At 40.7% G+C, this 26,376-nt stretch overlaps 1 protein-coding gene across 1 annotated transcript in view; it reads left to right on the plus strand.

The window, feature by feature from the left end:
* The window catches only part of LOC127570499 (obscurin-like), a 465,385-nt gene that overhangs the window by 75,327 nt on the left and 363,682 nt on the right, over positions 1 to 26,376 (plus strand). The window contains exons 8-14 of the mRNA XM_052016136.1: positions 2,182 to 2,457; positions 8,077 to 8,352; positions 9,240 to 9,515; positions 18,329 to 18,604; positions 19,942 to 20,217; positions 21,767 to 22,033; positions 22,574 to 22,843. Of these exons, the coding sequence (XP_051872096.1) occupies positions 2,182 to 2,457; positions 8,077 to 8,352; positions 9,240 to 9,515; positions 18,329 to 18,604; positions 19,942 to 20,217; positions 21,767 to 22,033; positions 22,574 to 22,843 (1,917 nt within the window). The remainder of the gene's footprint in view (positions 1 to 2,181; positions 2,458 to 8,076; positions 8,353 to 9,239; positions 9,516 to 18,328; positions 18,605 to 19,941; positions 20,218 to 21,766; positions 22,034 to 22,573; positions 22,844 to 26,376) is intronic.

Genomic DNA, 26,376 nt, shown 5'->3' on the forward strand with positions numbered 1-26,376 from the left:
AAAGAAACACAGAGTCATGATTCAGTGTTAAAAACTACTTTACTAATCACTACTTATGATAATAAGAAAAATAAAAGTAAAAATGTTAGTATGTTAGAAGTAAAAATGTTAAACCTTGAACATTAACCCCAAAAACTAAACTCTTTGTGTGTGTGTGTGTGTGTGTGTGTGTGTGGTGTGTGTGTGTGTGTGTGTGTGGCAAAGTCCCAAACTCCAAGTCCAGGAATGGTTTTCAAAATTCAGTTCAGCAAGCCATAAGGTGAAATGTGAGCAAAGGCTTCTTCAACAACCCACCGTTGTCTGAAGATAGAACATAGATGTACAGAAGATAGAGAGAGTAATTACGAAATCCAAATGTTCCACGATGGAACCCAAACGACACCTCAGTGTTTACTCGGTAGTGACTTCCTCACCCCGAAAAAGCATCCGACTCGTGGCTGTCCACACAAATACCTGTTTCCTTCTACAGGTCAGCAACAAAGTGAACTTCACCGGATTACTTCCAAGTTTCCATACGTGGTTTGCAGTGACAGACACAGTTATTGTTTCTCATCCATCGATAGAGAAACTAGCAGGCTGCTCCCCCTCCCCCTCCCCCTCCCCCTCCCCCTCCCCCTCCCCCTCCCCCTCCCCCTCCCCTCTCCCCCTCCCCCTCCCCCTCCCCCTCCTCTCCTCCCCCTCTCCCCCTCCCCTCCCCCATCGACTGACTTCTTCAACAACGCCATTACGTCCTTTATCTCCTGTTGATGTAAGCATGCCCCACACACACACACACACACACCTCTATTTTAAAGGGACATTCACTGAGTCCGTAACAGTAGTATTCCAGGTGAGGCCTCATCAATATGCGATACAATTACAACAAAACCTCCATATTTTTAAGCTCTAATCCCTTTGCAATAAAGGCCACAGTGTCATTTGCCTTCTTAACTACTTGTTTTTTGTGATACATGCACTAGAACATCTAGATGCCTCTGAACCTCACACACTTCCCGTCTCTCTCCAATTAGGTAATCTGTCTTTTGATTCTCTTACTGAATTGTAATGTGCACTTCACCACATTAAGCTCCATTTGTCAGTCTTTTGCCTACTCACTCAATCTATCTATATTCTGTTGCAGAATCACAATGCCCTCATTACAATATGCTCATTCCTCTTATTTTCAAATTGTTGGTAAATTTGGAACTAGTATTCCTTCCTCTAGGTCATTCATATGATACAGGTGAATCCCATGTTACAGCTGTTTGGGTGATGAAAATTTGCCCTTATGGAATTCACAGATCACTGTCCAAACATTTAGATGCAGAATAAAGTTAGCTCCTACACAAATTTCTGTGAAAAAATTAAATAAAGAAGCACGAAATTTACTTTTTCTCAACTTGCATTTCTTCCCACAAGCACAGATGCTGCTGCTTCACTTTTAGAAAATCGTGATGTGGACCGTTTTCTAGGAACACAATACCCATCCCCGCCAAAATGCAGGAGTCGCCTGTAGTGAACAATTGCAGGCTAAGAACTGAATCCTGCGATACTCCATTAATTACCTCCTTCCAGTCTGAAGAGGACCCATTTATTCCAAGTCTATTTTCTATGAGACAGCCAGTTTTCAATCCATTCTAATACACTTCCTCTGATACCATGGATTTTAATTTATATACCAGCCTCTTATGTCACATCTTGTCAAATGGCTTTTGGTATCCTAAATGTAGGTTCCCTTCTATCAACTCTCCCTGTTGCATCCTCAAAGAATTCAAGCAAATTTGTCAAAACAAGATTTCCCTTCCATAAAACCACGTTGACTAGGTTTAATTTTATTCAGCTTTCCTAAATGATTAGCAATTTCCTCTTTGATTATTGACGATAATAGCTGATAAACTAACTGGCCTATAATTCCCTGCCTTTCACTTTTCTCCTCGTTGTGAGCAAGGGAGTCACATTAGCTGTTTTCCAATATTCAGGTAGCCTCCTGAAGATTAGTGAGTCACGGAAAATTTCAACCAATGGGTCCACTTTCTCTGTCACCACTTCCTTCAAACCCCTAAGATGCAGTCCATAGTTCATTCAGGTCAGGATTAATTTATAGTTAATTTGGTAGCAACTAATTTTTCTTCAAATATTTTCAAACAGTCATGGTATTGTTCAACAATTCTCTCAACATTTCTATTCTGCTTATGTTTGCAGAACCAACTGCAACTATCTTGAAGAAGTCCACAACACAAACGGAGTACTCAGCAATAGTGGGAGAGAAGGTAGTCCTTGTTTGTGAAGTAGCTCAGAATACTGTAGAAGGGACGTGGTACAGAAAAGGACAGAAAGTAAAGCTGAATAAAGCTGTAAATGTTGAATCAGAAGGTATCACACGAAGACTGGTCCTTCACAATGCAAAATCTGGAGATTCTGGGGCTTACACATTTAAAACCAAAGAGGATGAGATCACCATCAATGTTGCTGTCAAAGGTAAGACGATTTAAAACAAATATATTGTGAAGTCATAGATGATAGTAATTTCAATCAGCATTAGCCCAAGGTGTGAAATGTTTGTTCCAGCTATTGGCTCATCATAACATCCTCAATTGTATTATTACTGTTGAACTGTTTCATCTAAAAGTCAATAAGAACATCTCTTCTTCACTGTTAATGGCTACTGTAATAAGGATAGCCCTACAGGTTCACTCAGGATAGTTTTCAGAGCTTTTGTTTGTTTAAAAATAAAAGATCAAGTATTTCAATTAATTATTCTTGATAGCAAGTCAGTCAGGTTAGACTGTGACTGCGTGGGTTTCTTCCAGGTGCTCCGATTTCCTCCCACATTCCAAAGACTTATACGTTAGGAAGTTGTGGGGATGCTATGTTGGCGCTGGAAGCATGGTGTCACTTGCGGGCTGCCCCCAGAACACTCTACGCAAAAGATGCATTTTACTGTGTGTTTCGATATACATGTGACTAATAAAGGTATCTTATCTTAATAACGTAAGAATTGGGATTAGTAGTAGGATTTTGGACCAACCCTGCTCTAGTGTCATTCTTCGAGATTGTACATGGAACACTATAGCACAGTACAGGCCCTTCGGCCCACAATGTTGTGCCGACATTTCATCCTGCTCTAAGATCTTTCTAACCCTTCCCTCCCACATAGTGCCTTATTTTTCTATCATTCATGTGTCTATCTAAGAGTCTCTTAAATGCCCCTAATGTATCTGCCCCCACAACCTCTGACGGCAGTGCGTTCCATGCACCCACCACTCTCCGTGTGTAAAAAAAAATCGTACCCCTGACATCCCCCTTATACCTTCATCCAAACACCGTAAAATTATGTCCCCTTGTGTTAGCCATTGTCGCCTTGGGGAAAAAGTCTCTGACTGTCCACTCGATCTATGCCTCTTATCATCTTGTACACCCCTATCAAGTCACCGCTCATCCTCCTCCTCTCTAAAGAGAAAAGCCGTAGCTTGCTCAACCTACCCTCATAAGACATGCTCTAAGCCAAGGCAACATCCTGGTAAATCTCCTCTGCACCCTCCCTAAAGCTTCCACATCCTTTCTATAATGAGGTGACTAGAACTGAATACAATACTCCAAATGTGGTCTGACCAGAGTTCTATAGAGCTGCAGCATCACCTTGCGGCTCTTGAACTCAATACCCTGACTAATGAAGGCCAACACTCCATACGCCTTCTTAACAACCCTATCGACCTGTGTGGCAACCTTGAGGGATCGTGGACCTCAAGATCGTTCTGTTCCTCCACACTGCTAAGAGTCCTGCCATTAACCTTGTATTCTGCCTTCGAATTGGATTTCCCGAAGTGTATCACTTCATACTTATCTGGGTTGAACTCCATCTGCCACTCCTCAGCCCAGCTCTGCATTCTATCAATATCCTGTTGTAATCTACAGCAACCTTCTACAATATCCACAACACCACCAACCTTTGTATCATCAGCAAACTTACTAACCCACCCTTCCACATCCAAGTCATTTATTAAAATCATGAAGAGCATGTGTCCCAGAACAGATCCCTGTGGAACACCACTGGTCACTGACCTCCAGGCAGAATATGCTCCATCTACCACCACCCTCTGTCTTTTATGGGCGAGCCAATTCTGAATCCACACAGCCAAGTTCCCTGGATCCCATGCCTCCTGACTTTCTGAATAAGCCTTCCAGGAGGAACCTTATCAAACGTCTTACTAAAATCCACGTATACCACATCCACTGCTCTACCTTCATCAATGTGCTTTGTCACATCCTCAAAGAATTCAATCAGGCTCGTGAGGTATGACCTACCCCTCACAAAGCTATGCTGACTGTCCCTAATCAGCCTATCCTTCTCTAAATGCCCATAAATCCTCTCTAAGAATCTTCTCCAGTAATTTGCCCACCACTGATATAAGACTCACTGGTCTGTAATTGCCAGGGTTATCCCTACTCCCTTTCTTGAACAAAGGAACGACATTTGCCACCCTCCAATCATCTGGCACTACTCCTGTGGCCAGTGAGGACATAAAAATCATCGCCAAAGGCGCAGCAATCTCTTCCCTAGCTTCCCATAGAAACCTTGGATATATCCCGTCCGGCCCCGGTGACTTTTCTATCCCAATGTTTCTCAATAGTTCCAGCACATCCTCTTTCCTCACATCGACATGCCCTAGCATATCAGTCTGTCGTACACCATCCTCACAAACGTCAAGGTCTTTATCTCTGGTGAATACCAAAGCAAAGTATTCATTAAGGACCTCCCCTACCTCTTCCGACTCCAGGCACATGTTTCCTCTTTTATCCCTGATTGGTCCTACTCTCACTCTAGTCATCCTCTTATTCTTCATATACGTGTAGAACGCCTTGGGGTTTTCCTTGATCCTACTTGCCAAAGACTTCTCATGCCCCCTTCTAGCTCTCCTGTCCATTCTTGCTCCTGGCTACCTTGTAACTTTCTAGAGCCCTGCCTGATCCATGCTTTCTCAACCTTAGGTAAGCTTCTTTCTTCCTCTTGACAAGATATTCTACATCTCGTGTCAACCACCGTTCCTTCACTCTACCATCCTTACCCTGCCTCAATGGGACAAACTTATCCAGAGCCCCATGCAAGTATTCTTTAAACAACCTCCACATTTCTGTTGTGCACTTCCCCAAGAACATCTGTTCCCAATTTACACTCCCAAGTTCCTGCCTAATAGCGTCATAATTCCCCCTCCCCCAGTTAAAGACTTTCTCATATTGTCTGCTCCTGTCCCTTTCCAAGGCTATGGTAAAGGTCAAGGAATTATGGTCACTATCTTCAAAATGCTCTCCCACCAAGAAATCTGAAACCTGATCAGGCTCATTGCCTAGTACCAGGTCCAGTATGGCCTCTCCTCTAGTCGGCCTGTCCGCATACTGTGTCAGGAATCCTTCCTCTACACACTGAACAAACTCCGTCCCATCTATCCCCTTTACACTAAAGAGGTGCCAATCAATATTAGGGAAGTTGAAATCACCCATGACAACAACCCTGTTATTTTTGCACCTCTACAAAATCTGCCTCCCAATCTGCTCCTCAGCATCTCTGCTTCTTGCATTCCTGTGCATTTGAATTGCCATACCAGACCATGATACAACCGGTCAGGATACTTTCAACAGTACATCTGCAGAAGTTTGTTCGAGTGTTCGGAGACATGCTGAACCTCCTCAACCTTCTAAGAAAGTAAAGACGCTGGGGCGCCTTCCTTGCGATTGTATCTATGTGCCGGGCCCAGGATCGGTCATCTGATATGTTAACACCCAGGAATTTAAAGCTGCTGACCATCTCCAAAGCTGATCCACCAATGTAGACTGGCACATGTTCTCCCCCCTGCCCTTTCCTGAAGATAAGATAAGGTATCTTTATTAGTCACATGTACATCAAAACCCATAGTGAAATACATCTTTTACGTAGAGTGTTCTGGGGGCAGCCTGCAGGTGTCACCACACTTCCGGTGCCAACGTAGCGTGCCCACAGCTTCCTAACCCGTACGTCTTTGGAATGTGGGAGGAAACCGATGCACCCGGAGGAAACCCACGCTGGGAGAACGTACAAACTTCTTACAGACAATGGCCAGAATTGAATCCGGGTTGCTGGTGCTGTAATAGCTTTACACTAACCACTACACTACTGTGCCTGGTCAACAGTCAGTTCTTTAGTTTTACTGACTTTGAGCAAGAGGTTATTGTTGTGGCACAACTCAACCAGGTGTCCTAATTTGCTCCTGCACACTGACTCGTCACCACCTGTGATTTGTCTAACAACAGTGATGTGGTCAGCAAATTTGTACGTGGTATTGGAACCGTGCTTAGCCACACAGTAGTGTGTATAGGGAGTAGAGCAGGGGACTAAGTACGCAGCCTTGAGGTGCAGCCTTGATGGTCAGTGAGGAGGAGATATTATTACCAATCCTCACTGATTGAAGTCAGCCTATGAGGAAGTCAATTTCTGCATATCACTAATGTCTGTAATCTCTGTTTGCATTCTGATAAATATCTTCCCCATTTTCTTCAATGTTATGACATCCTCCTTTGAATGTGGCACCCAGGATTGGGCAGAATGTTGTAGATGAGGTCTAACCAATAATTTGTTAATGTTTAATATCATGCTTCCTCCTGTGCTCTTATGTATCACTTTATAAAACTCAAACTTCCACATAAATGAACATAAAAAGATGCAAATGCTGGAAATCTGAAATAAAAGCAGAAATACTGGAAATACTCAGGTCAGCAGCATCTTTGGAAGGAGAAGCAGATTTAATGTTTCAGGCCTGAAATCCTTCTTCAAAACTGGGAAAAAGATTTTAAAAAAAAAAGTAATTTTAAGTCTCAGAGAAGGTAGTATGAGGGATGAGGATCCTGATTAGGTGAGTCTAGGCCAAATGGGTAAATGTAGTAGTTAGAGCGTGATTATGCTTCTTTATATCTGTTAAGTTATGCACTTTATATCTGTTAAATTATGGACTATGAGGCATGCAATTCAGGCTGTACTAATGGAGAGAAAAAAATTGAGCCAAAATACCAGATGGATACTTGGAGAAGGAAAGGCCAGTTCTGACAGAAAAAGCAAGTTACCTGTAAAGTTGGAGAATTCAGTATTGAGTACAGAAGGCTGCAACATACCCAGGCAGATGAGGTGCTGTTCCTCAAAGTTGCATTGGGCCTTGTTGTAATGCAGTGAAAGTTAACCAGGAGTGGGAGGGAATACAGAGTTGAGGCTCAGTCAGATCTTGTTGGATCCTGGAGTAGGATCAGGTGGTCTACTGCAATTTCTGTATGTTCATATGACTTCTGCAGTATTAATATTCAGGAGGAGGAGTTTGCAGCTTAGTGGGCTCAGCTTACTGTTGTCATGTCCAGATGAATCATTTTTATTATGTTTTGATGTAGCAGTTTGGTGCAGCTGAGTAGTTTACTAGGTCCTATCAGAGATGGTCAAAAATCATCCACATTGATGTGGTTCCATAATCACATAGGCTAGTTCAGGTATAAACAGCAGATTAGGACATTAGTGAACCAGTTGAGATTTTATAATAACCTAGTAGTTTTCACCATTAGCTAAGGTAGAATTTAATTTCATATCTCCAGATGATTAGTTCACTACTCTGAAGTAGTCCAGCTGCAAAATCACTATGCCATTACTCCTTTTGGTTTTGCGATTAAATATAACTTATGGAATTATTTGTCTCAGGAGATGTGCCCATGGGCATGGCCGCTGAAGAAAGGAGCACAAATTGATTCAGTGGAAACATGGACATGTGGTTGGGAGAAAGAAAAAGTTAATATTTTTGATGAGGAGATAGCTAGGTGGGATTAGCTAGGTTTGATCTTATTGCACAGTGTCCTGGCCAATATTTATCTCTCATTCAGTATAATTAAAACCATTTACCTGGTCATTATTCCATTGTTGTTTGTGGGAGTTTACTGTGTGTAAATTGGCTCCTGGCTTTTCTATATTACAATTGTGACTACAGTTCAGAAGTACTTTATTGGTTATAAAGTGTGAGGCCATGAAAGACATGGTATAAATTGCAGGTTCAAATTTAGAAAAATGATCAATCTAAATGTTTTTATTTGCAGAGCCAGAACCAGTATTTACCAATAAAGAATCAGTTCAGAAGGAGGTAAAGATTCAAGCATCAGAGAATGCTGTTCTCAGCTGTGAAGTGTCACAACTCAAAACTGAGGTCAAATGGTCCAAGAATGGAAAGATTCTCAGTCCTAACCAAAAAGTTAAACTTGTTTCTGAAGGTAGAATTAGAAAACTTATTATTCAGAATGCAGAGGCGAAGGATGGAGGCAGTTATATCTGTGAAACAGCTGGAGAGAAATTGATTTTCCATATTGAAGTTACAGGTTGGTACTCTTTGATGATTGCTTACTGTTTGATTTTCATTTATGTTTTGAAGATATTTTCAGAATTTAATTAGCTCTCGTGAGATTTTTTGCAGATACTTAATTTCTGTTACTGTAACATCATTGGAGGTATCGCAGAAACCACATTTGAGTATGTAAACAACATCTGTAACACCACTGGATTTGAAATGGGAATGAGTTGTTATAATTATTTCTCAAAGAACATGAATCATTTGATTATGGTTCATTTGTGAAGTTGAAATCCAAGGTTGATTTTAACCAAAGATATTTAGACCTCATTGAATGACAGAACAGGCCTGAAGGTCTAATTGGCCTATTATTGTTCCTTAGAGCATTAGGAATGACTTGAAAGATACTATTAATGTATTTTTTATGGAGAAAATATGGAGATGAAATTTCAGTCCAAGAGTCAAAGGACTGCGAGTGGTGTCATTGAAGTGCAAAGCTGTGAGTGGGTTCAGGGCTGAGTAGGGGTATTCCCATGTTGAGAACCTTTTAGCTTTCCTAAAAACAGACAAAGTTGTAGCTTATCAAAATTTCCTTCAGAATCTTTCTTCAAATATGTTATTTCACAATTCCTTATTAGTGTCAGGTTTGGATTCTTCCTCTTTACAAGGAGCTTTTCAATATCCTTCTGTATCTGTTGTATGGCAGCAGATCTGGATAGGCTAATGACAGTTAAGGTGAATTTTGGGCCTATTCAGACACTGGAAATGTAAAAGATTTACATTTTTTCTATAATAAGTATATTATTAAGTTGGTGTTCCTGTCAAACCTTTGCCAATTTTGATTTTATAGATCATTGGTTATGTTTATTTCTGTCACTTCTCTGTGCAGTGTACCAACTAAGCTTTTCTTGATTGCAGAACTGAAAACAGGATTTTGCAATAAAGATTTAATTCAGAGGAAAGTGAGGGTTCGGCAATCAGAGAATGCTACGCTCAGCTGTGAAGTGTCACAGCCCAGAACAGAGGTAAAATGGTTCAGAGGTGGAAAACTACTAAGTCAGAATAAAAAAATGAAACTCGAATCTGAGGGTTCATTTCGAAAGCTTATCATTCATAATGTGGAGTCTAAAGATGGAGGTGAATACACATGTGAAGCTGATGGAGAGAAACTGACCTTCAATGTTCAAGTTACAGGTTAGCAACTCTTTTAAGAATAAACCAGCCTTGTTACCCTTTTAACAGTTCTAACTTTAGCTAAAATCAAATTTTAGTTTGCTAGAGAGGCAGGAAATAGGAAGATAGTACAGATGAATGTCTGGCTAAACAGCTGATGCAGAGGGGAGGGCTTCAAGTATGTGGATCATTGGGCAGGAAGGTGGAGCAGAATTTGTCAGGTGCATCCAGGAGAGTTTCTTGACACACTATGTAAATAGATCAGCCAAGGAAGTGGCTGTACTAGAAATGAGCCTGGCCAGGTGATCGAAGTTTCAGTGGGAAAGCATTGTGGGAACAGTGATCGTAACTCTAAGTTTTCAGATAGTTATGGATAAGGATAAGATCGGACTTTGGGGGAAAGTGCTAAATTGGGAAAGGCTTATTATAACAGTATTAGGCAGGAGCTAGGGAGAGTAGATTGGGAGCGACAGTTATTAAGCAAGTCTACATCAGACGTCTGGGAATCTAGCCTAGGCCAGCTAGTCAGAGTTCAGGACCAACATATTCACATGAGGATGAAAGACCAGGGTGGCAAGGTTTGAAAATCATGATGACAGGAGAGGTTGTAAATTTAGTCAAAAAGAAATAGGAAGTGTGTGTAAGGTTTGGGAAGTTGCAATCGGATAGGGCCCTAGAGGAATATAAAAGAAGCAAGAGAGAACTTAAACAGGGAATTGGGAGGGCTCAAAAGGGCCATAAAATGTCCTTGGTGAGTAGGATTAAGGAAAATCTCAAGGCACTTTATACATACATTAAAAACAAGAAGGTAGCTAGGGAGATGGTAAAGGAGGGAATTTATTCCTGGAGCCAGAGGAAGTGGGCGAGGAACTACATGAGTACTTCACATCAGTATTCCCCAAGGAGAAGGTCATGGGTAAAAGTGAGATCAGAGAGAAGTATGTTGATATTCTAGGGCTTGTTGATCTGAAGAATGAGGTGTTGTTGGGTCTCTTGAACATTAAAATGGATAAGTCCCCAGGGCCTGATAAGATCTATCCCAGGTTATCAAGAGAGACGATTGCTGGGGCCTTGACAGAGATCTATGTATATGCTATAATCACAGGTGAACTCCCAGACGAGTGCAAAATAGCCAAAGTTGTTCCTTTGTTTAAGAAGGGCAGTAGGGAAAATCCTGCAAATTAGAGGATAGTAGTAAGGAAATTATTAGATAGGATATATTCACAAATAGAAAAGCATGGACTTATTAAGGATAGTCAACATAGCTTTGTGCAGGAGCAGCAAAGTTAGTAGCATTGCAAATGGCTGTGTTGTACAGCAGGGAAGGACAAAGTGTAGATGAACAGTATTGATAGGGGACTTGATAATCAGGGGGATGGATGGATGTTTCTGTGGCTGAAAATGAGACTCCTGGATGGTGTATTGCCTCTCTGGTGCCAAGGTCAAGAATGTCTTGGATCCAGGTGCAGCACATCCTGAAACAGCCAGCGGAAGTAGTCCATGTTGGTATTAATGACATAGTTAAGAAGAGAGATGAAGTCCTGCAAAGAGAATTTAGGCAGGTAAGTAGGAAATTGAAAAGTAGGACCCTAGGATTGTAATTTTGGGATTACTCCATGTGCTAGTGAGTATCAAAGGAAGATATGACAGCTGATTGCATGGCTTGTGTGGGGGTAGGGTTTCAGGCATTTGGGTCATTGGGATCTCTTCCAGGGTCAGGGTGACCTGTACAAGGGTGACCTACATCTAAACTGAAGGGGGACCAATTTCCCTGCAGTGAGGTTTGCTAGTGCTACTTGGGAGGGTTTACACTAGTGGGGTGGGAGTTGGGCACCGGAATGAAAGTGCAGCAGGTGGGAAGTCAATCATTTGTAGAAAATAGAATGGGCAAATCCAGTGGATAGAGCAGACAGACACAGGTGGGGAGCATGAAAGGACTGGTAGCTTAACTACATTTACTTTAATGCAAGGAGCCTCACAAGTAAGACAGCTGAGAGCATGGGATTATGATAGTTTTGCAATTATAAAAATGTGGTTGAGGGAAAGGCAGGACTTGCAACTCAATGTCCCAGCTATAGGAGTTTCAGGCATGGCTGAGGGGAGTACATAAGGGAGGGAGTTTTGTATTGCTAATCTGAGAGAGCATTATGGCAGTACTCGAAGGATATCCTGGAGGGATTGGCCAGTGAGGCTATATGGATAGAACAGAAATAAGAAAGGTGCAATCAACTTTGATGGGGTTTTTACTATAGACCTCCCAGTAGTCAACGGGAATTAGAAGAACAGATATGGAGGCGAACTTCAGTAGGATGTGAAAACAATAACGTTGTAGTAGTGGGGAATTTATCTTTTCCAATATTGCTTTAGTGTAAGTGACTTAGATGGGGTGGAATCAGTAAAATGCACACGAGGAAGTTTTAAAGCAGTATGTAGACAAATCTACTAGGGAAGGGACTGTACTTAATCTAATCTTGGGGAATGAGGATGGGCAAGTGTTGGAAGTGTCTGTGGAGGAACCTTTTGGAATAGCGACCATAGTTCAATAAGTTTCAAGTTAGTGATGGAAAAGAAAATGTTGGTCCCACAGTTAAGGTCTTAAATTGGGGAGGACTGATTTCAGAAGTATAAGGCAGGACCTAGTGAAAGTAAGAGAGTAGCTGCTAGAGGGAAAACAAACATCCGATGGGGTAGTGGGGAAGGGGGGGCACATAAAGGTAAGAGAATAGGAGCTCAGAATCAACATTTCCCTGTCAGGGTAAGAAGCAAAGATGGTAAGATTAGAGAATCTTGGTTTACAAAGGAAATTGAAGGCTTGATCAGAAATAAGAAGGAAGCATGTGTCAGGTATAAGCATTTGGTTTCGAGAGAGTCCTTTAAAGTTTATTGGGTATGTAAGAGACCTAAAAATGAAACTAGGAGAGCAGAAAGAGGACATGAAATGACTTTGGCAAGTAGGGTTAAGGGGATACTCAAAATATTTTTTTAAGTATATTCGAAACAAGAGGGTAGCTTGAGAATGAGTAGTTCCTTTCGGGGACAAAAATGAAAATCTATGTGTGGAACCAGGGGATACAAGCAGGATCCTCAATGAATACTTCTCATCGGTATTCACCGGGGAGAAGGATGTGGAGGATGGAGGGGTACTCTAATATTCTGGAACATGTCTGTGTCAGGAAGGATGGAGTGTTAGAGATATTGAAACACATTAAGGTAGATAAATCCCCAGGGCCTGACCAGATCTATTCCAGGATGCATGGGAAGCAAGGAAGACTGCTTTGGCTTTCTTGGAGATTTTTGCATCTTTGTTAACCATGGGTGAGGTACTAGAAGATGGCTAATGTTGTTCTTTTATTCGAAAAGGGCAGTAGAGATGAGCCAGGCAACTACAGGTCAGTGAGCCTTACACCAATAGCAGGGAAATTATTTCAAAAAGTTCTGAGGCGCAGGATTTATTCTCACTTGGAAAGGCAGAGACTGATTAGGAGGAGTCAACATGGTTTTGTGCAGGGGAAATTCTGTCTCAAATCTGGGAGTCTTATGAGGAGTTAACTAAGAAATTTGATGCAGACGGGACAGAAGATATGGTTTAATTGGACTTTATTGAGGGTTTTGACAAAGTACTACATGGTAGGCTGGTCCAGAGGGGTTAGGGCACAGGTTGGAGGAGCAACACCTCATATTCCGGCTTGGAAGTCTCCAACGTGATGGCATCAACATTGATTTCCTAACATGGTTTTCCTCTCCCCTTCCCCCCCCCACCCCCCCCCCCCCCCCGCTTTGTTTTCCCTCTTTCCTGTGGCCCCCTCATCCTTTTTCCACCCCCACACCTGCCCATCTCCTTCCCTTATTCCATGGCCTTCTGTTCTCTCTGATCAGATTCCTTCTTCTTCAGCCCTTTGTCTCTTCCACATATCACCTCTCAACTTCTTGCATCATTTCCTTTCATCCCACACCTACCTACCTTCCCCTTTCACTTGGACTCCCCTATCACCTGCCAGCTTACGCTCCTCCCCCTCCCCCTATCCTTTTATTCTGGCTTCTGCCCTCTTCCTTTCCAGCCCTGATGAAGGGTCTTGGCCCGAAACTTCAATTGTTCATTTCCCTCCATAGATGCTGCCTGACCTGCTGAGTTCCTTCAGCATTTTGTGCTTGTTGCTCCAAATTTCCAGCATCTGCAGTCTCTATTGTGTCTGTATAACTCTTAATTATACTGTCCTGCATTATCACCATATTCTTTCTTACTCTGCAAATTTGAATGGCCCCTTATACTACAGTGTGCTTTGGTTAATGAATAATATACACAAGCCTAATGTTTAATGAGTCTAGATAATGAATATTTACAATTTGCATGGTTATCAATGCCAGTTTAATTCTTGGGTACCTATGGCTGGAGACACATGACAGGAATGCTGTTCTTCCATCTAATCCACTGCATTTATCCACCAATACTGGCTCTGTGGAGAATGAAATATCACATTATTTCATATTTTCTCATGATGTAGAAGGAGGCTATTTGACCCAATAATTCAGTGCCGGCACTCATAGAGTCATAGAGCAATACAGCATGGATACAGGCCCTTCGGCCCAACAAGTCAATGCCGACCACAGTGTCCACCTAGCTAGTCCCACATTTTTCCTATAACAGGGTGACCAAAACTGTATTAGTATTGGTATTGCACAGTACTCCAAGTGCGGCCTCAACAATAATTTATATAACTGCAATATAATGTCCCAAATCCTATACTCAGTGCCCTGAATGATGAAGGCCAGTGTGCCAAACACCCTTTACACCACCCTGTCTACCTGTGACGCTGCTTCCAACTATGCACTTGTACTCCTAGGTCCTTCAGTTCCATTATTCTCCCTAGTGCCCTAGCATTCACAGTACAAGTCCTACTCTGGTTTGACTTTCCAAAATGCATCGCCTCACACTTATCTGTATTGAAAACCATTTGCCGCTCCTTGGTCCACTTCCCTAACTGATCAAGATCCCCCCTGTAATCTACGATAACCTCTTCACTATCAACAACATCTCCTAATTTGTGTCATCTGCATACTTGCTGATCAAGCCTTACGCATTCACATCCAAATCATTTATATAATAACAAATAACAAGAGTCCCTAACATCGACCCTACGGCACACCACTATGTGACCAGTCTCCATTTCAAGAAACAACCTTCAACCACCACCCTCTGCTACCTCTGAGCCAATTTTGAACCCACCTAGCTAGCTCTTACTGTATTCCATGCGACCTAACCTTCCAGACCAGCCTGCCATGTGGAACCTTGTTGAAGACCTTGCTAAAGTCCAAATAAACAACATCCACTACCCTACCCTCATCTACCCTTTTGGTTACCTCTTCAAAGAACTCCAAAAGATTTATCAAACATGACTACCTCACACAAAGTCATGCTGACTCCTCCTAATCAGACTCTGTCTATCCAAATGCTGGTTGATGCTGTCCCTCAGAATATCCTCAAGTAATTTGCCCACCACTGATGTCAGGCTGACAGACCTGTAGTCCCTAGGCTTATCCTTGCTACTCTTAAACAGCAGAACAGCATTAGCCACCTTCCAGTCTTTGGGAACTTCACCAGAGGCTAACGAAAAAGCAAGCATCTCCGCAAGGGCCTCTGCAATTTCTGCTCTGGCCTCCCACAAAGTCCGAGAATGTAGTCAGTCAGCTGGGGATTTATCCACCTTAATGAGCTGTAAACTGCAAATACCTCCTCCCTGGTAGAACATAGAACATAGAACAATTACAGCACAATTCAGGCCTTTTGGCCCACAAAGCTGTGCTGAACGTGTCCCTACCCTAGAAATTACTAGGCTTACCCATAGTCCTCTATTTTACTCAGCTCCATATACCTATCTAACAGTCTCTTGAAAGACCCTATCATATCAGCCTCCACCACCGTTTCCGGCAGCCCATTCCACACACTCACCACTCTCTGAGTAAAAAACTTACCCCTGACATCTCTTCTATATCTACTCCCCAGCACCTTAAACCTATGTCCTCTTGTGGCCACCAATTCAGCCCTGGGAAAAGTCTCTGACTATCTACCCTATCAATATCTCTCATCATCTTATACACCTCAGTCAGGTCCTCCCTCATCCTCCGTCTCTCCAAGGAGAAAAGGCCGAGTTCCTCAACCTGCTTTCATAAGGCATGCTCCGCATCCCAGGCAGCATCCTGGTAAATCTCCCCTACACCCTCTCTATGGCTTCCACATCTTTCCTGTAGTGAGGCGACCAGAACTGAGCACAGTACTCCAAGCGGGGTCTGACCAGGGACCTGAATGGATAATATGAATGTTCTCCAAAACACATCCACTTGTTTCCCTTATCTTTTGGCCAACCATGATTTTCTCCTCAGTAAACACAGAGGAGAAATATTCATTAAAAATGCCACCCATCTCCTGTGGCTCGAGACATGGGCAGCCCTGCTGATCTCTAAGGGGACCAACTCTCTCCTTAGCGACCATTTTAATATATTTATAGAACCTTTTGGGATTTTCCTTAACCTTACCTGCCAGACCCATCTCATACCCTCTCTTTGCCCTCCCAATTTCCCTCTTAAGTGTATTCTTAGTCTATTTATAGTCATCAAGGGATTCACTCAACCCTGACCTCCTAAACCCAATATATGCTTCCTTTGCTTGACCAGAGCCTCAATAGCTCTCATCAGCCAAGGTTCCCTAAATTGCCAGGTTTACCCTTCACCCTAACAGGAACATGTTCCCCTGGACCTTTGATATCACACTCTTAAAAGCCTCCTACTTGCCATTCATTCTTTTCCCTTCAAACAGGCTCTCCCAATGATCTCTGCTAGATCCTGCCTATTTCCCTCAAAATTAGCCCTGCTCCAGTTTAGGACCCTAACCTGTGGACCTGCCCTATTCTTTTTCATCACTATCTTAAAACTTATAGAATTATGATCACTAAAGCCAAAGTGCTCTCCACCTCAGTTACTTGCCCTGCCTTGCTCCCCAAGAGGAGGTCCAGTATTGCTCCCTTCCGAGTAGGTCTCTTTATATATTGATCCAGGAAACTTCCCTGTACACATTTCACAAAGTCCGCCCCATCCAGGCCCTTAACACTCTGTGTGGCCCAATCAATACCAGGGATATTAAAATCTCTCACTAACATTGTTGTTCTTACAACTATGAGCAATTTCTCTGCTCACCTTCTCCTCAAGTTAACGGAGAATTCCCATCAATCCTCTTCACCCACCACCCGCTTATTTCTTTGTAACCTATACTCTCTCATATGCCTATCAACTCCTTACCCCTGCCCCCCCTCCACCAACAATTTCTACTGCACGGGGGACAATGAACAGAAGCCTACAGCACATCTTTGGGATGTTTGAGGAAGTCAGAGTACTGGGTGAAAACCTATATGGTCATGGCGAGAATGTGCCAACCACACAGGCAGCACTGGTAGTCAGAATTGATCCTGGGTTGCTAAAACTATGCAGCACTAACTGCTGCATCACTGTGCTGCACTGTGCACCTTCTAAGGAATCCAGCAAATGTGTAGGTCCAGGTGAACTTAAAAGCAGGAGTTGTTTATTTGTTTTTGATTCTTTTCCCACCTGGCATTTGGCGAAATCAGCAGTTTGAGCAGACGCTAGGGGGAAAAACAGAGGCAGAATTCCATAAATGGGGTAATTTGGTGATCAGGAGTGGGAAGGTCAGCTGATATGGCCAGGGTGCTGTGGGTAGAGATAGTATATTGCTGGCTGTAGAGGCAGGGATGAGTGTATGTGGAGGTGGACTGGCCATGTGTCTTGGGCAATAGTGAGGGAGGGACCAAAATTATATAATTTGTCTATGTACTTTGGAGCAATAAACTGAAATGAATTTGTCAAATTTATCACTGCATTAGGTCTTACGGAGTTGACAACATGTCTTATTCCAGCTATTATTACATTTTTTGTTGCTTCATTTGTGCATTGCAATCATCTTTGGCCCTCCTGAAATCCTTTACATGTCTGCACTACTTTCAGACCATCGTCTTGTTAGCTTCCTATCTTCATAGTTATAATTAGCATACCTACACTGTCCTCACTAAATGGCAACTTCTAATTTTGTTGAATAAGCACAGCTTCCCGTACTCTATTGTATTATATTTGATCCTTATCCTGGTTTCTAAACTTATCCCTCCTTTGCAATTGGCAAGGTACCCTTCACTTACTGAAACTCCACATTTCTCTGTAGAGCTGCAAAGATCTTCCTGAAGTTTGTTGTTTATAATTAAGATTTTGCTTATCGCTCCTGAATTTGCTCTTTCAGCTTTCACTTTTTGTTTCATGTTCTGAAGCATATTGAGAAATGTCTGTGTTTAAAATCTGGAAATGTATATTCCTAGAATTCTGAACTTTCACATTAAGAAATTTCTGAAGTTGCTTTACTAATGGTCATTGCAAGCAGGGAAGGATTGGTTTGAGAGGTTTGCAGTAGTGGAGTAGGGGGTTGAATTGGTAGTTAAGATTGGTTCCTGAACGGTGAGGTGAGGAGCAGCCAGATGCAGTGGTAAATTACTTAACTTTATGATTGATTGGGGTTCAGTAGGGTAGTTTTTCCAGTGATGTTGCTGGCTGACTCAAAGCAAACAGCTTTGGTTAAGCATAGATTTCTAATGAATGTTAGGTCCGTTATTTGCATAAGCAAAACCCTATTGTTTGGTTTAGGAATAGATAACCAGACTTAATTTCTCTTTCCCAATATGCTGATTAATTCTCCCAACAAATCTTTATTAATTTTAAGCTTTTTATTATTTATTTTTCCATTAATCTCTCTAACATGCCAATTAAACTTCTGTTGGTTGCAGAACTAGAAACAGGATTTGCAAATAAAGATCGAGTTCAGAAGGAGATAAAGGTCTGTCAATCAGAGAATGCTACTCTCAGCTGTGAAATGTTACAGTCCAAAACTGAGGTCAAATGGTTCAAAGATGGAAGACTGCTCAGTCAGAGTAAAAAAATAAAACTTGAATCTGATGGTAAAATACGAAAGCTTATCGTTCATAATATTGAATCAAAAGATGGAGGTGACTATGTATGTGAAGCAGCTGGAGAGAAACTGAGCTTTAATGTTCAGGTTACAGGTTCGTAACTTTCTGAAAAGATCTTTAACTTTTGTCAGTGCATTAACAATTCTAATATGGCAGAATCCATTTTTTGTTTCCTTTTGTTTGATTTTTACTGTTATTGTTTTCTGTAATATATTATACAAAATAAAAAGGCGGGAAAATTAAGTTAACATGCAGTTTGGCTAATATGTACGATTTACTAAGGTTGAAGGCCTGAATGGCTTTCCTACTTTCAGGGAATGTTTTATTTCTGAGCCTGGATAATATCAGCACTTTGCTCTGGCATCAGTGGCAAATTTGCAGATGTATTTTTGCCTCTGGACACACAATAACAGGAATACTGGATAATTTACTACTCCCCTTCTTGTTCATAGACATCGATCCAGAGGAATTGGCTTGATATATGAGAGGAGGATGAAATTGCCAAAGAACCCAGCAGGATTTGTTTACTTTTTGAAATTTATATCCCCTCTGTCAGAATTGGCAGTTTGTCCAGAAACAAGGAGGGAAAAGCAGTGGCCAGATTCAGTAATTGGGCAGATTTGGGAATAATCTATGATAATCAGGAGTGGGAAGGTCAGCTTTTGTGATATGGGGTGGTAGGGGGGCAAGGTAGACATGTTCTGCCACTGCTTTGTGGAGGTGAGGATGGGTGTGGATTGAGTTGCTTTGGTATCATGGCTTGAAGAGAGGGAAGCCACAGTAATATATCTACGTATTTAGGAAAAATCAAACATTTGTTAGATCTCTTATTTACATAAAAGTTTTCAATTTGTTTAGGCACAGGTAACAGAGACTTCATATTTTCTCTTTTCCAATATTGATTCTTGGGCCAAAGGTTTGGGGCCTCAGTAATTCAGCACTTGGAAAATGTGCCATTTTGTCTAGCCACATATGTAAATGCATATTGTATTCTGGTGAAACAATAATAAAAGTTCAATATTTAATGTGAATTCTTCAAATGACCTTTTGTAGAAAATATGATAGATATGATTTAATCAGCATTTTGTAAAGATTCATAACTGAAGTATTTCATCTAAATCTGTTCACCAGGAAGGATGTTAAATTCCCAGAGAGAATGCAGAAGAGGTTTACTGATATAGTTCTATGAATAAGGAATTTCTGCCACCATCTCTTCTTATACAAAGTCCATTAGGTTAATGAAATAAATTAACAGGGAAAATAACACAGAAAACCAGTACAGATGATTAAAAGAACATCTAGACATGTTGTTATGGGATCAGGGTTTATTGAAAATACGGCTTACCGTCATTAATGATATCAAAAAGTGATGACCTGTTTGCATTCATAACAATTTTCAATTTTACTAATTGAAATGTTTTCATTTGCAGAGCCAGAACCAGCATTTATCAATAAAGAATCAGTTCAGAAGGAAGTGAAGGTTCAAGCATCAGAGAATGCTATTCTCAGCTGTGAAGTGTCACAACTCAAAGCTGAAGTTAAATGGTCCAAAAATGGAAAGGTTCTCACTCCTAGCTCAAAAATTAAACTAGTTTCTGAAGGAAGAGTTCGAAAACTAATTATTCAGAATGCAGAGCCGAAAGACATAGGCGACTATATCTGTGAAACAGCTGGAGAGAAATTAATTTTCCATATTGAGGTTAAAGGTTAGTAATCATTGTTGGTAGTTTACTGTATGTTAATTTTATAGTTTGAGGTATTTTCAGAATTTACATCTCTTGGAGTGCTTTTCTAACAGGAATTTCTCAGTTACTTCTTTTCAATTATGGTGTCTTTGCTGGAAGTATGCATAAACTACATTTCAGTGTGCACAGCAGCAGTAACATAGGTGTAGCTTAGAGAAATTCACACCCATAACTTTATTTTTAAGATGCTTGCAAGATTAATGTACACTAACCAAGTTGTCGCTAACTTGTATATATCTAATTATATTAACTATGCTTATGCTGCACTCATGTTATAATAAGAATTGTTAAGAGGCAGATGATTCCTGGCAGATAAACCATGAATGGAACGGTAGCCATTTTTTATAGGGAATGAGATTTAGGAATTAAAACTTCTGGCCTTTTTTTTCCTCTCTGCATATTTTAATTTCGTCAAGTTCTCAATGACATGGATCTCTTTCTCTCAATAAGTGCTAGCACTATTTTGTTAAGCTGAGTATCACATCATTATCACCTTTCTTTAAAAAAAATCGTTTGTAATTTTACTTTCCAGATTTTATCTCATTTTTCTGCCCATATTCTCCTCAAGTTTTTGATAATAAATCTTCAGTAATGACAAGGGTCAAAAGACAGTTAACTGGCTTGTGCCACAGGTGCATTTGCCATTCATGAAATGGCAAATGAAATGTAGGAATAGGTTATCAGGGACCTGAGGGGCAAGTTTTGCACACAACACAGAGGGTGTAGGGTATCTGGAAAAAGCTGCCAGAGGAAATGGTAGAGTTGGGTACATTTTACAACTTTTAAAAGACATTTGACAGGTACATGGATAGGTAAGGTTTAGATGGATTTGGGCTAAATGCAGGAAACCTGGTCAGCATGAACAAGTTGCGCCAAAGTGCCTGTCTCCATTTTGTGTAACTCCGTGACTTTGTGTAATACTTTTAATGCAGAAACATGTCCCAAAAGATGTTGGGTTGCAAATCCTGTGCTAAATAGTAGACAGAAAACTGAAGAAGTTTGAAGATATAAATCTAGAAATTCAACCTCAGTGATTGAAAATATATTTACTAATTGTGAGACAAAAGAACAAGGAATGTAGAAGATGGTAGAGTTGAGGATCAGAGTTTGAGGGTTGGAGGAGGGTAGAAAGGATGAGATTCTGGTGGGATGTAAATATGAGCAAAAGATTTAATTCTGGCGCATTGTTCTTTTGCTCCTCTGCTTGATAAGGTTTGTGTTTCATCGCTAGACTTGCTGGTAAGTTCAGTGGCAGCATAGGAAGTCAGATAGGGAAGTATCTTTATCTTGTATCTGACCTCATTTTAATGAGTGGTCACGGATGTAAGGAGGAGATGGTATTGAGGCTGACAGTCCTCCACATAACCTGTTTCCATGAATTCCAACCCCATAATTTTTTCACTAATTGCAATATTATTAAACTCTATAAGTAATATATTTTATAAAAATTTTGCTTGACTTCATTAGGAAAACAGTATTTAGTACTTACTGAATTATATTTTCCTTGCAGAGTTGCCTATCTTGTTCACAAAGAAGCTACAAAATGTAAATGTGCTGTGCGGTACAACATGTGTATTTACATGTGAATTAAATCAAGCAAAGGCTGATGTCTTGTGGCGACAAAATGGAACAGAAATCAATCCAAGCCTCAGAGTAAAAATACAGGCAGATGGTCAAAGGCGAAGTTTGACTATTTCCAAAGTAACTGTTAAGGATGAGGGGGAATATCTCTGTGAATCAAAGGATGATATTACCACTGCTAAATTAACCACCAAGGGTAATGCTTTGTACCATTTTCCATCTAATTTACTGACCATGTTTTGTCGCAGTTGAACTTTAGTGGAGGAGTGAGACTCCCTTCTGAGATTCAGTAAGCTAAGATTTCATCATAATTTAACAGCAAGATCATTAACTATTTTGCCTTCTCACAGTTATATAATGACAATATCTTTTTTCAAAAGAAACCATTTAATAATATTTTTGTGGTTTTTAGAAAGAAAATTTTGCTTTGAGAACAGAAAGAAGGTACACCATGTTGGTTAATCAAGCATCTGCAACATTTAAGTAAAATTCCATTGATGCTGGAATGATACTTTTGAAATAGAATATGCTGGAATACCTGAAAAGGATACATTGTATTTCAATTGTTTTTGTATTTATTTATAAAACCTGACTTTACAAAAGAAATGCTTTGTTCTTTCTTTGAAGATGTGTTTATCAATGAAAGCTGCTAATAATGTGTACTGCCAATATTTATTAGTGGCTAAAAGGCAAAACCAATTAACCCTCAGTGTGCTTTTTGTTTTATTTTCCATAGTTCCAAAGGTTATTAAGTTTGTAAGCAAACTTCGCAGTTTGGTAGCCGTGGAAGGAGAAGATGCTGATTTTAAATGTACTGTCTCTCATGAGGATGCTACAGTGACTTGGTATAAGAATGGCATCAAAATTGAGCCAAGTGAAAAATATGTAATATCATGTGAAAAAGCCAACCACAGTTTGGCCATCAAAAACCTAACAGTACAGGATGCATGTGAAATTTCTGCAGAGGTTGAAAATATAAAAACAAAAGCCAACCTTCAAGTTCAAGGTGAGAAATCAAATTTAATTTGTTAGCAAGTACCTTCAGTGGTGTGCAGTGAAAGTAAAATAGTTTATTTTCTAAAGGTCAATCTACTAAAAAATTGATTGAAATATTTGGAAATATACAGGTGATGAGATATCTATATTCAGTCATTCAATAGCAGCTGTACACTTGCTGGAAACAAATTGGATTTGAAAGTAATTCCACATCAAGTAGTGATTATACCTAAATGACCACAAACTCAACCAGTAGTCAGATGTGTTGAGCTCCAGCTTTATCAAAAATTCTGCTATGGCCAAGAAGGAATGTGCTCTCCAGTTATCATGGGGGTGGGGGGGGTGTGGGGGAGAGAGGATAGGGTCTGAGAAGGTTCTGGAAGCACATACAATGAAGTTGAGGTCCACTCAGTGGCCCATGAGGTGTTAAAGCTTGGGCACCCTAAAAGAGGACATTTAAAAAAAATATTTAGAAGCATGTGCCTGCAACAGCACAAAAGGAATGTGATTGGGTTTAGTGTGGTGGTTTGGGCTTTTGGAAAATTAGTTGAATGGATGTGTTTGTTGCTGAGAAAGTTTTAGTCGTCACCACCAGTACAGCCCCATGAAAAATCATTTTATCCTGCCATGTATATATTTGCACCTTCAACTGGAAAGTACCACCCGCAACCCCCCCCCCCCCCCCCCCCCCCCCCCAAGGTGCCAGAGGCCTATCTTTTGGTGATGAAGACTTTGGTGGATTAGCAGCTATAAATACTGAATCCTAATACTCCAGAAAATGCACCCTGATTTGATTTTCAATCTTGATTTATTTTCAACTAACATGTTTACAATCTGCCATCCTTTATTTTTGGCAGTATTGTAGCTAACTTTAATGGAAAAGAATGTTGATTTGGATGTATTTGGGTGGCTTAGCCGCAATGGCCAGTTTGAATGACATTTGAGATAAGACATTCTGTCGTTCCACAGTTAGGGTGGATATAAAAAAAGTAGAGATTTCTAATGCTCTGGCCATTGCTACAGTGGTGCAACACCAACAAAAATAAATTTAGTAGAATTATGCATTTTCTTTTTACTATGGTGTTTTTGAGCAGGAGTGTCTGCAATGATTAAAAACAAATTCTTCTTGCTTTCTGTTCTTTCTTTGTCCTTTCATCCATGGGGTATCTATCTTAGTCCATTTGGTTTTTAAGTCAAATTGAAATATTTCTATTCTTACATTTGCATAGTTATGCTGAAATATCAGTGTTTTTGCCTCAATAGTAAGTCACTGTGAATTTTCAAAGGTTAACAAGGCTTTGATTAAAATGGAAATTTTGGGAGACAGTCTGAGGTAAAATTAATGAGCTAATTTTCATGATGCAATTCAGACTACTAAAACCCCAGTTTAGTAAGCAAAAAAATCTATAACAGAAGAAGTTCTGTCTTTATTGAATGAGTGCAAACTAGGTGCCTTTCAACTAAGCTTGATTCAACTGTTTGGTCCTGTATACATGCATTAAGGGGCTGAATGCCTGTTGGAGCCCATGTCTCCAGAGTTTGTAAAGCAGTTGTTGCCATTACTGACTACATTGTAATGTACTAAATGAACAAAAGCTGACTGGAAACAGCAACCTGAAAGTAATAAAAACAGAAAACTCTCAAAATGCTGAGCAGGTTAGGCAGCAAGTGGAGAAAGAGAGACAGAGCTAATGTTTCAGGTTGATGACCTTTTATCAGTTCTGTTTTCATTTCGGATTTCTAGCATCTGCAAAATGTTGCCTTTTAATTATTTAAAGGTAAATCAGGCTCGGCATTATTAACATTTAAGGTAAGAGTTCAGAATAAATATTTTCCCATAAAATATTGCAGAAAGCTTGCAGTACAGAAATTTCAGGAGCAACGTTAAAAGGATATTAGCAAGGCAAAGAGAATGCAAGATTTTTTTTACATTAATTTTTGGGATGCAGGCATTGCTGGTAAGACCAATACTTATTGCCCATTCCTAATTATTCTTGAGAAGGTGGTGATGAGCCACCTCTTTGAACCAATGCAGTCCATCTGGTAAAGTCCTGATGTAGGGTCTTGACCTGAAATGTTGACCATCACTTTGCCTCCACAGATGGTGCTTGAGTTCCTCCAGCAGTTTTTTGCCTTTGATGGAGGTGCTCACACAGTGTGTGGGGAGTTCTATGATTTAGACCCAGTGACACTGAAGGGCCATCAGTATATTAACAAATCAGAATGGTGCACAGCTTGGAGAGGAACCTGCAAATGGTGAGGTTCCTGTGTCCCTACTGCCTTTGTCCTTGGTGGTGAGCAGTGCAGGTTTGGGAGGTGATGTTGTAGCATACTAGGTGAGTAATTACAGTGCATTTTGTAGAGGATGCACATTGCAACCATTATGTGCTGGCGATGGAGGGTATGAATGTTTAGAGGGATTGATGGAGTGCCAGTCAAGGGGACAGTGTTGTCTGGGATGGTATTGATATTTTTGAGAGTTGTTGGCACGGAACTTATCCTGGCTAGTAGAGGGAATTCCATCACACTCCTGATTTGTGCCTTCTAGATGATGGAAAGACCTTGGATTGTCAATAGGTTAGTCATTCTCTGCAGCATAAGCAGTCTTTGACCTGCTGTTGGAGCCACAGTATTTATATGGTTGGTTCAGTTGAGTTTCTGATGAATGGTAACCTCCAAAATATTGATGATGGTGGACTTGCCAAAGGTAATGCCATTGAATGTCAAGGGTAAACGATTGGATTATCTCATTGGGGATGGTCATTACCTGGCGCTTGCATTACATGAATGTTATTTGCCACTTATCAAACCATTCCTGAATGTTGTTCAAGTCTCGCTGCAAGAAGGCAATGGCTGCTCCATTTACTGAGGAATTGCAAATTGAATTGAACATTGAATTTATCAATGAGTATGCCCACTTTTTCTTCTGATGGAAGAAACATCATTATTTTTTTGAAGCAGCTAAAAATGTCTGGGCCTGGGACATTGCCTTGAGGAACTCCTGTGGTAATGTTCTGGGGCTGGATGATTGATCAATGCTAACTACATCTGCCTTCTGGTGAAGTATGCCTCAAGCCATTGTAGAGTTTTCCCTTTGATGCCCATTGACTTCAGTTTTACCAGGACACCTTGATGTCAAGAGCAGTCATTTTGACCTCACTTCTGAAAGTCAGTCCTGGGATCTGTATTTGGACTAAACTGTGATGAAGTTTGGAGCTGAATGATCCTGGTGAAACCATAGAGGGTTGAGTGAGTAGGCTATTGTCGAGTGAGTGCCACTTGGTAGTATTGTTGACGAAAGCTTTCATCACAAAAAGTAAAACAGGTGAAAACTAAAAGTTGTTTCAACGAACAAGAACAACACACACAAAATGCTGGAGGAATTCAGCAAGTCAGGCAGCATCAATGGAAGGAAATAAACAGTCGACATTTTGGCTCAAGAACCTTCATCAGGACATGGATAGATCTGGAAATGGCTCATAATAAATGCATTGTTTTTACAGAGGAAAGGTGCAGACAGGAAAGGTAATGTGAAATACTGGA

This window comes from Pristis pectinata, chromosome 5, assembly GCF_009764475.1.
Source record: "Pristis pectinata isolate sPriPec2 chromosome 5, sPriPec2.1.pri, whole genome shotgun sequence".
Classification (NCBI taxonomy): Eukaryota; Metazoa; Chordata; class Chondrichthyes; order Rhinopristiformes; family Pristidae; genus Pristis; species Pristis pectinata.